The 15709-nt window shown below is 43.7% G+C and overlaps 1 protein-coding gene across 7 annotated transcripts in view; it reads left to right on the top strand.

The window, feature by feature from the left end:
• Window positions 1–13226, top strand: part of LOC117505912 — a 34592-nt gene extending 21366 nt beyond the window's left edge. For 5 of the 7 annotated variants that reach the window (XM_034165445.1, XM_034165444.1, XM_034165448.1 and 2 more), the window contains 3 exons: window positions 2664–6707; window positions 11529–11591; window positions 12794–13226. In XM_034165445.1, the coding sequence (XP_034021336.1) occupies window positions 2723–6707; window positions 11529–11591; window positions 12794–12828 (4083 nt within the window). In that variant the 5' untranslated portion in view covers window positions 2664–2722 and the 3' untranslated portion in view covers window positions 12829–13226. Of the gene's footprint in view, window positions 1–2663; window positions 6708–11528; window positions 11592–12793 lie in introns of those variants that run through there. The other 2 variants (XM_034165450.1, XM_034165449.1) reach the window with 2 other exon arrangements.
• Window positions 13227–15709: the final 2483 nt, after the last annotated feature.

The raw sequence follows: 15709 nt of genomic DNA on the forward strand, positions 1-15709 counted from the left end.
GTGACAAACTGGGGTGGTGGTCCCCATATTTAAAAAGGGGGACCAGAGAGTGTGTGCTAACTACAGGGGCATCACACTACAGGGTGCTGGAGAGGAGGGTTCGGCCGATAGTCGAACCCCTGATTGAAGAGGAACAGTGCGGGTTCTGTCATGGAACAACCAACCAGCTCTTCACTCTCATAGGGATCCCGGAGGGTGCCTGGGAGTATGCCCACCCAGTCTACATGTGTTTTGTGGAATTTGAGAAGGCATATGATCGGGTACCCCGGGAGAAACTGTGGGAGGTGCTGCGGGAGTATGGTGTGAGGGGGTGCCTTCTCAGGGCCATCCAATCTCTGTACTCGCAAAGTGAGAGCTGTGTTCGGGTGCTCGACAGTAAGTCGGACTCGTTTCCGGTGGAGGTTGGCCTCCGCCAGGGCTGCACCTTGTCACCAATCCTGTTTGTGATATTCATGGACAGGATATCAAGGTGCAGTCGGGGGGAGGAGGGTTTCCAGTCATCACTGCTTTTTGCAGATGATGTGGTCCTGTTGGCTTCATTGGCCTGTGACCTCCAACACTCACTGGATCGGTTCACAGCCGAGTGTGAAGCGGCTGGGATGAGGATCAGCACCTCTAAATCTGAGGCCATGGTTCTCTGCAGGAAACCGATGGATTGCCTACTCCGGGTAGTGAATGAGGTCTTGGCCCAAATGAAGGAGTTCAAGTACCTCAGGGTCTTGTTCATGAGTGAGGGGACAATGGAGCGTGAGATTGGCTGGAGAATCGGCGCAGCAGGGGCGGTATTGCATTCGCTCTACCGTACCGTTGTGACGAAAAGGGAGCTGAGCCAAAAGGTGAAGCTCTCGATCTACTCGTCAATCTTCGTTCCTACTCTCACCTATGGTCATGACTGAAAGAACTAGATCACGGGTACAAGCGGCCGAAATGGGCTTCCTCAGGAGGGTGGTTGTTGTCTCCCTTAGAGATAAGGTGAGAAGTTCGGTCATCCGTGGGGAGCTTAGAGTAGAGTCGCTGCTCCTTCACATTGAAAGGAGCCAGCTGGGGTGATTCAGGCATCTGGTAAGGATGCCTCCTGGGCGCCTCCCAAGGGAGGTGTTCCAGGCTCGTCCATCTGGGAGGAGACCCCGGGGAAGACCCAGGACTAGGTGGAGAAATTATATCTCCACACTGGCCTGGGAACGCTTCGGGATCCCTCAGTCAGAGGTGGTCAATGTGGCCCAGGAAAGGCAAGTCTGGGGTCCCCTGCTGGAGCTGTTGCCCCAGCGACCCGAACCCGGAAAAGCGGTTGAAGATAAGTGATGAGAGTGGGAGGGGGGAAAAACTGACTACAAGGCTTGCATGTTCAACCTCTAGCTGAAATATGTTGGCTGAATCACAGAGAAAGAGGGATATAAAAAATATTCACACAAGGACCCAGGCCACCAACCTTTATATTCAAAAAAAAAAAAAAAAGCTTGGTTAAGTTTTACAAGTTGGGGAAAACAAAAAAACAGCCACATCCCATCGTCACTTCAGCGAAATGTCATGACTTTGGCCCAATTTTGGCTCAGCTCCTGACACCGGGAAAAATCCAAAACTGGGAAAAATCCAAAACTAGTAAAAATGTGAAAAAATAATTACCCAGTAAAACAGAAAGGGATACACTAAATTTGACAATCTCCATGATGACACAGCAACCTTGTGTCATTGTTTTGGGAGAACCCTGGACTGTTGGTGTTTTAAAACTCAAAAGTACTTTTTATCCGATTACTCAATTAATGCGGATCTGGTTGTATCTACTATGGCAACCCCGACCACAAAACGGGAGCAGCCGAATGGACAACCAAACTCAATTAATCGATAGAATACTCAAAGTTAAGGTGCCCTGATACGAGCATGCCTTTGCATTACGACCCGTGTCGTGCTGGAGACTAAACGTGTCTTTAAGGGGTGCAGACAGGACACCAGAGGGGCGCCAGTGTATGCTATTGTGCACAGAGAATTTTGAAATGTTCAAAAAAAAAACTTTTACCCACAAATGTCGTGCTATGTGGCGCGATCTAATCTCCAACATGCAGGTTATCAAGTGGAGTAAAGAAGTGAACAGAGTGAGTGGTGACGTCAGCGGATCACAACAGAGTGCAGCTCGTCTGAAGGGTTATAACAAAAGTTAAATCTGTTATAAACATTAACAGCTGCACACAAGATGGAAAGAATACACAACTGTTTTATGAAGCCATGACAATGTCAACAAGACAAATAATTACCTTTTTAGACGGCTCAAAATGCTTTCTGCAGCTTGTTAGGTGCACGCATGCGATCGGCTCCGGCTGCAGCCTCCGCTGTGATTCAGGAAGTGATTAGAGCCGTTTTCAACAGCCAGTTTGCAGAAAAAAATGATTAATCCGCCATGAAATGGTTAAGAGCACGTGGCCGCCGGTAGAACAAAGAATGGCGTCCAGCTGTGAACACAGCGGGTGGGATTGTCATGACTACATTCGTGCCATTACGTGAGTCAAAAACATGATTGTGTCAGTGCACCTTTACTAGTATAGCAATAAGAAAATGAGTCCATTTGTCACAATCAATTGTGGAGATGATTATGATGGTAAATGTGTTGACGGCATTAACAACATTAACTTTTTATAACAGAGTTTTTGTCTTGGTTTTTTGCTCTTCAGACATGAGAAGACTCTAATTGATCTGTGCTCCTGTAACTGCTCCACGCACCACAATCTGGATGTCCTCTGAGCCATCAAAGCAGTGCCAGTCCTGCCTTCCAACCAACCAGAGTAATGCTGCTGATGAAACATCAACTCAGGACAGCATCACACCTCAGCCAGTCAATGTGCTCACATCTCGGCCACGCAGCCTTCTGGTGACCTCTGAAAGACGAGCACTATGTGGCAACATGGCTCCAAATATGCATGAACTGCAGCAGGAGCAACTTCTAAATTCAGACTCATCAGAAGATGGACTTTGTGTGGCTTCAAAGTGTACGTTGTCTTCTGTGCATGAGACTAAGAAATCTTCTCCGCTCCTCACGTACTTGCTGACAAAAGATGACTCTGAGCTGAGCAGCACTCTGTTTTCTCCTTCAGAAAGGACCAGGGTCAGTGCAACACCTCGATATGCACAGCTAAGGAGTACAACCCGTTGCTCTGAGAAAGCCAATCAGTGGAACGTCTCCTGTCCCTCTGCCAGCGCTCGGCCACTCGTGGACAACATGGCGCTGCCTACAGATGAGCAAATACTTTGCTACATTAAAGAAAGAGTCAAAGAATTTCGGAGTGTACTTCAGCAGCAAACCAGAGGTTACAAAGGCAACCACCACAAGATGGAGCAGAATGTTGGCATTGATGGCAAAGCCTCTGATCTCTGGTCCACAGGCGTCCCCTCTATCCCAACATGCAGCAGTGTCCCCACCCCACATCCAGCCCCACTCCCTCTTAAAGGACATTGTGAAAAGCAAGTCCTCAGGTATGCTGTGACGGAGCAGTGCCATGCCACATGTGGACAAATGCCTGAAGGTGAGCCATCAAAGGACCTCAACATGAAGGCAGCATTCAAAGAGAACAGTGGATATACTGCATCAGAGAAACCTCCAACAGATACATTGTCTGCTGCAAAGGACTCAAATGATGTGCCTGAATGTAAGACTGATGAGAAGAATGCTGCTGTAGATCTGGATTTACAGTGTACTAAACAGTTGGATAACGATATGGTCGAAATGAGCGAAGGACAATTTAATATGGGTGACAGCTGGAAAGACAAAATATGTGACAAATATGATGAAAGCTCCCTTCACACATGTCATCACAAGTCCTTGAAAAAGAGTGCCTTGACAACACCGCATTATTCATTAACTGCACTGAAGAAGCTGGTTTCTAGTCTGGAGAATGTAGAGACCAGTGCCAAGATGGACAACTTCTCAGAAATCATAGCCAAGCAGTATTGGAATGGGGATAAAGATAACATTCATCTCTTTGAATCCACAGAGTATCCAGAAATCATGCTGAACGTTGCTGCTACTTGTACAAAGCATGAAGATGACAGTCCAGTGGTTCTCGCGCCCATGTCTGGAATGACCTTGGACAATCTGACAGATAAACAGCCCAAGTTGGCTCTCGACAAGTTATCGGAAGAAGGACAATACAAGTCTGCCTGGTTAAATGCCACAAGTGCAGATGGCTTCAACAAATGTCAAGCTGTGTCGACGAGTTTTCAGCACATGCAGCAGTCTCCAGCAGGCACAAGTTCTCCAGCGCCTTTCAAAGGTTGTCAAGCAAAGTCAGTTACTCTGCTTTCTCAAGAGAAACCAGGGGAAATCACTATGAAAGTGGAAAGTCAACAAATGCCTCTCAAAGATGCACAGTTTCAAAGTGTAAGGCTAGAAATGGTTTCTGTGCAATCCAAAACTGGAATAAATGGACCCTTGTCTGAAAGCAAGTGTGTAGAAGTGCCACTCAAGTCTGTGGAGACATGTGACAGGTACGTGTCTCTGGAAATAAAAGACCCTCAATATGAAGACCTTACAGATGAAGAAAATGTGCTCATTTCACCGCTACCTTCACCAGTGTCAGAAAGCAGATGTGATGGGTCAAGATTAATACCTTGTCTTAAAGTCCCACAGTATGAAGACATAAGTGAAGACGAGAACACTCAAAGTCCGGAACCTGTTCCGGTTCCACCTCTATCACAGTCAAATGGAGAACGATGTTTGAATGGGGAAGACAATGGACACAGTCATACTGAGGTGAAGATGAATATCCCTTCATATAATGCATCGGATTCAAGTGCTCTGGCACAGGACTCTGTCTCATGTGGACTATGTGGTGGTGTTCTGAACGTAGAAGATGAAGGTGGAGATCAGTTTGGTGATGGTCAGTGGGCTGTTGTACCGCTGTCGATATCTGATCTGACATTTGAACTGGCAGATGATCAGGCTGGTCCAGAGAATGACGTGCTGGATGAGCATTCTGGACAAACAGCTTCAGCTACGTGTGAGCCCCAGCTGTCAGTTCCAGAGCCAGAAGAACCTTCCACTTCATTGCAGCTGCCGCTGTTTAACACAATTCAAGGCTTTCTAGAATCACAAAAGGCCTCAGTGTCTAGCTGTTACCATCTGGATTTAATTGATTCCAATGTGTCACCAAGTGGTTCTACACCTGAACATGAATTGGATATGAATGAAGGAGGACTTGATGCACCTCCCAGCAGGGGGCAGGACTGCAGTGAGAATGAAAACAGCTGTGAAACAGAGGACAGCTGTGACTACTCGTCCTCTCCAGAGAAAAACCTTCTGACCGTTCCCAAGGAGCTCCTTCACAAGAAAACTGAGACATCAACAGTGTTTTTCTCTGAGACAGAAGATTCCATGTCTGAAAAAGAGGATATTAGAGATGAGCAAAAAGGACTGTCTTTGAAGACTCAGAGTTCTGGTAAGATGAGTTATATGCAAAAACTTAGAGAGATTATTAAAGCAAAAGCTGAATCCAAGCAGCTGCATAACCAAGCCAAGAAAAGAAGGATCTGGAAAAAGGAAAGTGTCATTTCTCTTGATTCTGACACAGATGATGAATACAGCCGAAGTTTGACCGAAAAAGCAAAACAAAAGAGATTATCTTCCCCACGATTAGAGGACTGTCCCAACATTCCAGGTAATCAAGAAAAGGGACCTGCAGCTGAAGATTTGGGCAGTTACTGCAGAACTGGTGACGAAAGGTTTCAAGACACCAGACCATCCAAGCTCAGATCGGATCTGAGTAATACTGATCACTCACAGAGGATGGGACAATCGGCTAAAGGTAAAGACGACTCTGATCATGTCCCGTGCAAGGCCATCCCAAAGATTTCACCAGAAGAAATCATAATCCTGGATTCAGACACTGAAGATGAAGTTGCTCCACGTCGTGTAAAAAGTGTTAAGCGAAAGCGATTGTCAGAGAGGACTGAAGCATTTCTATCACACTCAGTTTCCCTGCCTGATGTCTTGGATGGTGATGGTCAGACTGGGGAAGACCTGCTCCAAAGACCTGCACAGTCACTTGAGGGCTCTGCAGACGAGCATCCTCAGCCAGTGAACCTGATGGCTTCTCGTCCTATTCTTACCCGCCTTCGTTTTTGTGATTCTAATGAATCAAGTGACTCCTTGAAACTCTGTAACATATCTACAGATGATAAACACTATAAAGATGGAGTTGAGGTCCCCAACAACACTGTATTGATGAGTGAAAGAAGTGACCCCTGCAGAAAGGATATGTTTGGGTTGGAGAAAAAAGGGGGCAAAAAGAACAAAAAAGCCCACCAGAGTCTGAATAAGTGTACTGCAGTTTCAAGACCTCGTTCTCCTACATCTAAGCAGCACTTGGCCCCATCTAAGTCGACCTCAGAACGCCGTTCCTCTGCCCCCGAAACCTCTTTGAGTTTCCTGCATTCAGCAAAGAAACAAGTCATCAGTGAGTGGTCCACTAGTTATATCCCCACACGGAGAGACAGAAGGACAAGCCAGAGGACAGAAGAGGATTCCAGATCCAGTCCACATAAAGTCAAGAATGCTACCGAACGTGATCTGTGCTTGGAGAGGAGGCCAGCAGCCTCAAACTATGATGGGCCACCGAGGCAGAAGCACAGATCTGAATCCATAGCACCCCTGATGAAGAAGAGCCTGTCCTTGGCCAAGTTATGTACAAAGACAGTCCTTCGGGAAACTCCAAATGATCAGAGTGCGTTCAGACACACACACACACCCTAAATACATGACTGTAAATTTATTCAACCCAGATTAATATCAAGTCTTAGGGTTGGGTGGTAAATAAAGGTCCCCTTTTGTAGCCATTTGAAAGTCATTTGCACAGAATAAATTCTAATAATGATGATCATAATCACATTATTCAGTGTTTCAACGGTGCATCCGGAAAGTATTGACAGCACTTTTTCCAAACTATGTTACAGCCTTATTCCAAAATGAGGTAAATTCTACTCACAACACCCATAATGACAACATGAAATTTTTTTTTTTTTCTCCTCCTCCAAATTTGCTGAAGAAATCACATGTCCATAAGTATTTGCAGCCTTTGCTCAATACTTTGTTGATGCACCTTTGGCAGTAATTACAGCCTCGAGTCTTCTTGAGTCTATGATGCCACAAGCTTGGTGCACCTATCTTTGGACAGTTTGGTCCATTCCTCTTTGCAGCACCTCTCAAGCGCCATCAGGTTGGATGGGGAGCGTTGGTGCACAGACATTTTCAGATCTCTCCAGAGATGTTCAGTCGGATTCAGGTCTGGGCTCTGGCTGGACCACTCAAGGACATTCACAGAGTTGTCCTGAAGACACTCCTTTGATATCTTGGCTGTGTGTTTTGGGTCATTGTCCAGCTGAAAGATGAACCATCGCCCCAGTCTGAGGTCTAGAGCGCTCTGGAGCAGGTTTTCATCCAGGATGTCTCTGTACATTGCTTCATTCATCTTTCCCTCAATCCTGACTAGTCTCCCAGTTCCTGCTGCTGAAAAACATCCCCACAGCATGATGCTGCCACCACCATGCTTCACTGTAGGGATGGTGCCTGGTTTCCTCCAAACATGACGCCTCTACCACACAGGCCTGATTGGTGGATTGCTGCAGAGATGGTTGTCCTTCTGGAAGGTTCTCCTCTCTCTACAAAGGAATGCTGGAGCTCTGCCAGAGTGACCATCGGGTTCTTGGTCACCTCCCTGACTAAGGTCCTTCTCACCCGATCGCTCAGTTTAGATGGGCGTCCAGCTCTAGCAAGAGTCCTGGTGGATCTGAATTTATTCCATTTCCAGATGATGGCCACTGTGCTCATTGGGACCTTCAAAGCAGCAGAAATGTTTCTGTACCCTTCCCCAGATTTGTCCCTCCAGACAGTCCTGTCTCCAAGGTCTACAGACAAGTCCTTTGCCTTCATGCTTGTTTTTTTTTTTTTTTTTTTTGCTCTGACTGTCAACTGTGGGGACCTTTATGTGTACACAGGTGTGTGTCTTTCCAAATCATGTCCCATCAACTGAGTTGACTCCAGGTGGACTCCAATTAAACTGTAGAAACATCTCAAGGATGATAAGTGGAAACAGGAGAGGGACCTGAGCTCAGTTTGAGCTACATGCGAAAAGACTGTGAATACTCATGAACATGTTATTTATTAGATTTTTCTTTTTAACTCTCAATAGTCTTCAAGCGTTTACTCCATTTAAGGGTCATGGGGGGCTGGTGCCTGTCCCTGCAGTCATGGGGCATTAGGCGGGGTTCACCTTGAACAGGACGCCAGTCTGTCACAGAGCTTAGGTTTTGTTTGTTTTTTCCCACAAATTTCCAATAATCTAAACTTTTGCAAATTGGCATTTTGCAGCATTGTGTGTACAATTTTAAGGAGGGGGAAAAAAAAAATCATAATTTTAGTGTTTGTTTCATTCAATCAATACTAAAAGTTAGCGGTAACTTCTGCAATTTTTATTTATTTATTTTTTTTAAAGTGTTTTAGTGTTTATAAAACTTTGCAGTTAGCACATTAATGGTTACGGAAGCTAACTCTTCGGTTCGTTGTGCCCGGCACTGGGGGGGTGTAATGTGTGGAGGGGATGGGGGCACACCAAACCCTAATCTCACCTTTATGCACCAAAATGGCTAGAGCTATTGCACAGCTGTAATGTATGTGTGGTGGCAGGAATAGCGGGTGTGTGACGCTGCATATCTTTGACTCCACCCTGTGCTTCTTTTCTTCTAAACTTGTTTGTGCATGTGGGCTTAAGACTATTTAATTTCAGTGTGGTGCCTGAAGCTGCCCTGTGACCTTTCTCGGTCCATATGAACAGATATAACTAAGTCCTGGCAAACAACATGTACAATATCTGTTTTATAAAAAAAAAAAAAGACTTTTGTGAAATAGAAGCATGTTTACACGAGGAAGATGAGCCTTCATGGTGGCCAGCAGCAGTGTTTCTAATCCCCTTTAACACTCTTAAAATCTGACATTTGTGAATTGGTTAGTCGTCTGTATTGCATCTGACAATCAGTTTCCCTCCATATGCTCGGGTCCGCAGGGGTTGGGATGGTTTCCTCATCCTGCTGCTTATGTTAACTTTGCCCAGCAACCAGTGCTGTAATTGTCTTTCATTAAACTCTTCAACAGCATCAAAGACAGAAATTAAGTCACATTAAAGCTGTTTACACGCAACGTTGGTTGATTTTATATGCAGTTATGAAGTAATGTCTGTCAAGTATTTAGACATTATGCATAGTGTTGGACTTAAGGTTGTCTCCCGACCTCGCCTCGCCTCGTTACCTTGTCCCACGTGTCTGTTTGATTAGAAGGTTTTGACCAGGTACTTAAATTTACACACAATTGCCCTGGTAGATAGACCTCTACACAGAGATTTATTAAACAGAATTTAAAAGCAACAGCATGAGTAGGGTGAGTTTACCATACACAAAGCTTTGCGGGTCCGTTCAGCAGTGTGTCCCTGACGTACTCATCAGTGAGAGAATACCAGCGGAAGAGACTGAAACTATTTATCTTCCCCAGGACCCCATTTTTATAATAACAATCAGCTCCTCCTAGTCTAGATAAAGTCACTTTGTTCTCAGAACTGAGTGGTCTTCTTTCCATCTGCTTCAGGGCATAGTCCTGCCCGCTGTGCTGTCTCTATCAGACTCTAAGGTTTTACCTAATAAGTAGTTGCATGACCTGTTATCTAGCTGATAGCAGAACACCATTTCTGCTGCACTTGACATTTACTTGAGCTTCTGCAATTCTCAGTAAGCCTGCGGTTAACCAACCGATTCACTACACATTCAAAATGGCACAACGCCTTAACAACCGAAACTTCTTGACAGTGTCTAACCACCTGTGCATATGTCTGTTTCCGTACAGCAACACGTTCTGTTATGAGTAAATGATCACTTCTAAGTCATGAGAGATAGGGATGAAACGGTGACTATCCTTAATGGCCCAGTCACACGGCACTTAACGAAGCCCCGACAAAACAAGAAATCTGGACTTTCGTTGGCACCGTTTAACCTTCGCGCAGCTTCGTTCCTGCAGCTGGCGCTTCGTCAGGATTTTTAAACTGTTGAAAAATTTGAACGAAGGTCAACGAAAACCTCAATTCGTTTTTGTTTTGCTGTCGTTCTTGACATTTTTTAATTGTTTTAGTTTTTAGAACGTTATTGTTTAATTTGACATCATTGGAGCAGCTGAATGTTTCACACAGTGCAGAAGCCGGTTTCTGAGCGCTGAGGCTGCTGCTGCGTTCACGTACCGTAGGAAATTACAGGGCAGACTCGGCCTGCTTGCTTTGAGTTTTTGTGTTGGGGGCGTCAGCTTCAGTGGGCTCAGGTACCTTACATAGGCCAGAATTCATCTTTTGTGTGAATATAATTGTTTTGCCACAAGCAATTGCTGAATTTGAAACAACAAAAAAGTTGTGTAATTTTACACAACTTTTTGTTTCAAATTCAGCAGTTGAATGCAGCAGGAGCAGCTGCTGCGTGCACTTATTATTTTGTGTTAAATATGTTTTAATATTGAATATAATACAATATAATTTTAATATTAAATATGTAATATTTATATGTTAAATATAAGGAATGATAATCCAGCTCTTCTGTACATGTGGCAACAGGTAGATGATTCAAGTGATTATATAAAGAGCTGTTCTGGCAGACAGAATTCACGTTGTGGATCAGGGATCAGCTGGTGGAAACCGCACCTGTGAGTCAATGCACGCGTTCCTACGCACTGATTAATTTACTGCTCTGATATATTCAATCATCTTTACTCTCATATTTATATTTATTCTCCCTTTTGACTGTTTTGTGTTATAAATCAGTATATATGGCTTGGAACATAATACAGTGATACAGCAGTGACCACAGCACACTTTTAAATTGAAGTGAAATGGAGCGCACAGCGTGTCATCAGACATTGTGGATTCTGATGAGAATGGAGACGATCCCTATTTTGTTCTGGACGAGGAACCAGACCAGGTGGTCCACCAACGTGCACACAGATCTCCACAGCTTCTGTTTGCAGTTTCTCCAGGACTTGGGCGCTATGAGCTCCATCTCAGCGCGGAGTCCTAGAACTCAGAGACACAGCCATACACTGCTCCAGCTGTGGCTCCAGGTGCATCTCATTTAAAGCATTGAGATTGTGAGCTTCGGTTTTGTTAAGTTCCTCTTTCGTCTCTTTTGCACTCTTGCTTCAGACTGTTCGGTGATAAAACTCTTTTGGCTTTTCTCAACAAATTATGACTTTTTTTTTTTTACTTTTCCCTTGATTCAGGAATCGTTGTGTGACTGGGCCATAAAATAAAACATAAGAAAAATTAGAGCACAGATGGTTAATGCAGAATTAAGCAGACTTAGGATATATATTCAACAGTTAGGATGGAAAGAGGCAAAGCAGTGAGACGAGGAGGTATTACTGATGATAGGGTCTTCAGGTGTTTACAGGGGCGCAGTGTGAGCGCCCAACCCTAAAAACGTGTGGTGGAAGTTCAGGCTCCTAACAGCTGGTGTTGTTTCAGGGTGTCACTCTGTTGGTGAAGGTTACAAGTGGTCTGAGAAAGAAAGGACGAGCAAAGCAAAAGGTGATTCCTCGGTCCGTTCATAAAAAATATACTCAACAAAAATATAAACGCAACACTTTTGGTTTTGCTCCCATTTTGTATGAGATGAACTCAAAGATCTAAAACTTTTTCCACATACACAATATCACCATTTCCCTCAAATATTGTTCACAAACCAGTCTAAATCTGTGATAGTGAGCACTTCTCCTTTGCTGAGATAATCCATCCCACCTCACAGGTGTGCCATATCAAGATGCTGATTAGACACCATGATTAGTGCACAGGTGTGCCTTAGACTGCCCACAATAAAAGGCCACTCTGAAAGGTGCGGTTTTGTTTTATTGGGGGGGGGGATACCAGTCAGTATCTGGTGTGACCACCATTTGCCTCATGCAGTACAACACATCTCCTTTGCATCATCCGTGAAGAGAACACCTCTCCAACGTGCCAAATGCCAGGGAATGTGAGCATTTGCCCACTCAAGTCGGTTACGACGACGAACTGGAGTCAGGTCGAGACCCCGATGAGGTCGACGAGCATGCAGATGAGCTTCCCTGAGACGGTTTCTGACAGTTTGTTCAGAAATTCTTTGGTTATGCAAACCGATTGTTTCAGCAGCTGTCCGAGTGGCTGGTCTCAGACGATCTTGGAGGTGAACATGCTGGATGTGGAGGTCCTGGGCTGGTGTAGTTACACGTGGTCTGCGGTTGTGAGGCTGGTTGGATGTACTGCCAAATTCTCTGAAACGCCTTTGGAGACGGCTTATGGTAGAGACATGAACATTCAATACACGAGCAACAGCTCTGGTTGACATTCCTGCTGTCAGCATGCCAATTGCACGCTCCCTCAAATCTTGCGACATCTGTGGCATTGTGCTGTGTGATAAAACTGCACCTTTCAGAGTGGCCTTTTATTGTGGACAGTCTAAGGCACACCTGTGCACTAATCATGGTGTCTAATCAGCATCTTGGTATGGCACACCTGTGAGGTGGGATGGATTATCTCAGCAAAGGAGAAGTGCTCACTATCACAGATTTAGACTGGTTTATGAACAATATTTGAGGGAAATGGTGATATTGTGTATGTGGAAAAGGTTTTAGATCTTTGAGTTCATCTCATACAAAATGGGAGCAAAACCAAAAGTGTTGCATTTATATTTTTGTTGAGTGTAGATGCTTTGAATTTATACGTTACGTAACGCTGCACTTTGTTCTCCATTTCAGGTGCAGGAAGTCGGAAGAAGAAAAGTTGGCGTTGAAGTGGAGTACGTAGTCTCTTCACACACGGACGTGCACGTTTCATTTCACAGAAGGATCGGCACATGTACCAGTTTTCTGTTTTGTTGGTGTTTTTAAGGTTTTGAATGCTCTCATGGAAATCAGAACCAAAATCTTGTGTTGTGTGATTTTTTTTTTTTTTTTAAACTGACTACCTCACTCTGATGTGATGTTTTGTACAAGTTCAGTTTTTTGTGTTTGGTTCTTCGTTTCATGTATATTTGTTTTTATAACTCCTGTCCAAATCACTTTGTTTTTAAAAGTAAGGTTTCTCTCTGGTGAGTTATTGATGGTGTAGTGTTATTTTTATGAAGTACTGCCAAAGTGCCTGTTGTACTGTTGAGTCCAAATACTTTAAACTGGTCCCTGTCCACACCTTGAGGCGCTGTGATGTCATTAGCGTGCGGGCTCCAGACCAGCCCCTTTTAAAAGTGACACAAAACATGTCACATTTACAGACGTTAAGTTGAAAGCTTAACAATAAAAAATTGGCTTAATTAAATGTAAAGTCTTTTGTGTGGCAGTCTGGCATCTCTTGAGTGTAGGAAGAAATGGAGGAACCAACCCTTAAGGAACCTTCACCAACCTGTTTTTACGAGACACTTAAGAACCACAAGCCACAGAATGAGAAGTTGAAGACAACACAGGCGCTGCAACGGAGTAACAGCCAGGAAACGACTTATTCTAGAACTCTGTCCATCAGGGGGGACAACAGCTCGCTCACTCAACCACGCAGGAAGTGGATCATGATGAAGTGCAGGCGCGTCGACCTTGGCAGTGTCGTCTTCTAGCAGACATTCCAGGATCTTAAACGTTTTGTTGGTGTTTGCTGTTTTTCAGTTGCTGTGGAAGGTGAGCAGCGTCCGTGTAGCGGATAGCGACGGTTACTGTTCACACAAAGAAAAGTCTGTTGTCCACTTAAAGCATTCAGATGTTAGTTACTCAGAGTACTTAATCCTCATCTACAGCACAAAGTACTTGATTAAAAAAAATGTTTTAAGGCAAAGTAACCACAAAGTTGCTAAGTGCTTAAAAATCAGGGTTTTTCTTTTCAGCCTATAATTTTTTTGCACCTGCGTATAAGTTTTCCCCTCTCCAATCAACTTTTTAATCAAACTACACTGTTCTTCTGAACAACGTCTTGAACGTCCCATTTTCCTCAGGCTTTCAAAGAGAAAAGCATGTTCAACAGGTGCTGGCTTCATCCTTAAATAGGGGACACCTGATTCACACCTGTTTGTTCCACGAAACTGACAAACTCACTGACTGAATGTCACACTACTATTATTGTCAACACCCCCTTTTCTACTTTTTTTACTAATAGCCCAATTTCATAGTCTTAAGAGTGTGCAGATCATGAATGCTTGGTCTTGTTGGATTTGTGAGAATCTACTGAATCTACTGGTACCTTGTTTCCCATGTAACAATAAGAAATATACTCAAAACCTGGATTAATCGTTTTAGTCACATAGTACTACTATTATTCAGAACACTACTGTAAATCTGTGTGGAGCTTTTTTAAAATTTAATTTATATAGCACCAAATTGCAACAAGGCTGCCTCAAGGCGCTTTACACAAGGTCTAACCTTACTAACCCCTAGAGGAAGGACACAGGCAACAGTGGACAGGAAAAACTCCCTCTTAAGAAACCTCAAGCTGACCAGACTCAAAGGGGCGACCCCTCTGCTTGGGCCATCCTGCAGACACACTTTACAAAACAAATATGCAAGAAATTTAGCCGATGCGCATGACGGGAGTTGACAACACTCCCATCTCTGGATGGAGCCGCACCTCAGAAAAAACAAACAAAAACAGAATCAGGCATCAGAAAGACAACAAATACTGTATAATCTGTCAGCATTAAACAACAAGAAAAACAGAAGAAATACTAAGGTGATCTCCGGCCACTAGCCCTAAACTTCACTAACATAATTTAGATAGAGTTGAGGCCGTGACACGGTTCATTTACTGATAAAATGAATTTAAAAAAATAAAAAGCATAGTAATATACTATACCAGTATGCTAGCCATACAAAAGGGAAAATAAGTGCATCTTAAGTCTGGACTTGAAAGTCTCTATACAGAATCTGACTGTTTTATTGATGCAGGGAGATCATTCCACAGAAGAGACTGGACTTAATGCTGGACTGTGGTAAACCAGAAAATAGAACATTACAGTAGTCCAATCTGGAAGAAATAAACACATGGATCAGGGTCTCAGCATCAGCCACAGACAGGATGGGACAAATTTTTACTCTATGTTGCAGTTGGAAGAAAGCAGTCCTCGTAATATTTCCAGTGGTGTCAAAAGTACACACATTTGTTACTTAAGTAGAAGTATAGATACTGCAGTTTAAAAACACTCTGGTAAAAGTTGAAGTATGAACTTGACCTCTTTACTCAAGTAAAAGTGAAAAAGTATGTGCTCCAAAACCTACTTAAAGTATAAAAGTATAAAGTAACCTTTAAAAAAAAAAAAAAAAAGGTAGATGCCACTATATGAATTGAAAGCTTAATTTAAAAACTGATTCGTTCTACATGTGGCCCAAAACCCAAAATTACCCCCCAACACCACCTGCACGAAAATGTTTCAATTCTAGAAGCTCTGAAATGCAATCTGGGACTATTCCAGACAATAAACTGCACTGAGTGCAGCATCCATTTAGTGAAGGAAAAAAAACAAAAAAAACACAACTTTCCTTATTCAGATTCATTCCAGTAGTATTCTGCTCTTACTAGGATGCAGCAGTTTTCTAGTTTGTCAGATAGTTCTGGAGGAAATCACTGAAGAAATTAAACTGAAAATATGGTTTGACCGAAACAAACTGTCATTAAATAAGACAGGGATGAAGTGGAGGAGT

This window comes from Thalassophryne amazonica, unplaced genomic scaffold (assembly GCF_902500255.1).
Source record: "Thalassophryne amazonica unplaced genomic scaffold, fThaAma1.1, whole genome shotgun sequence".
Classification (NCBI taxonomy): Eukaryota; Metazoa; Chordata; class Actinopteri; order Batrachoidiformes; family Batrachoididae; genus Thalassophryne; species Thalassophryne amazonica.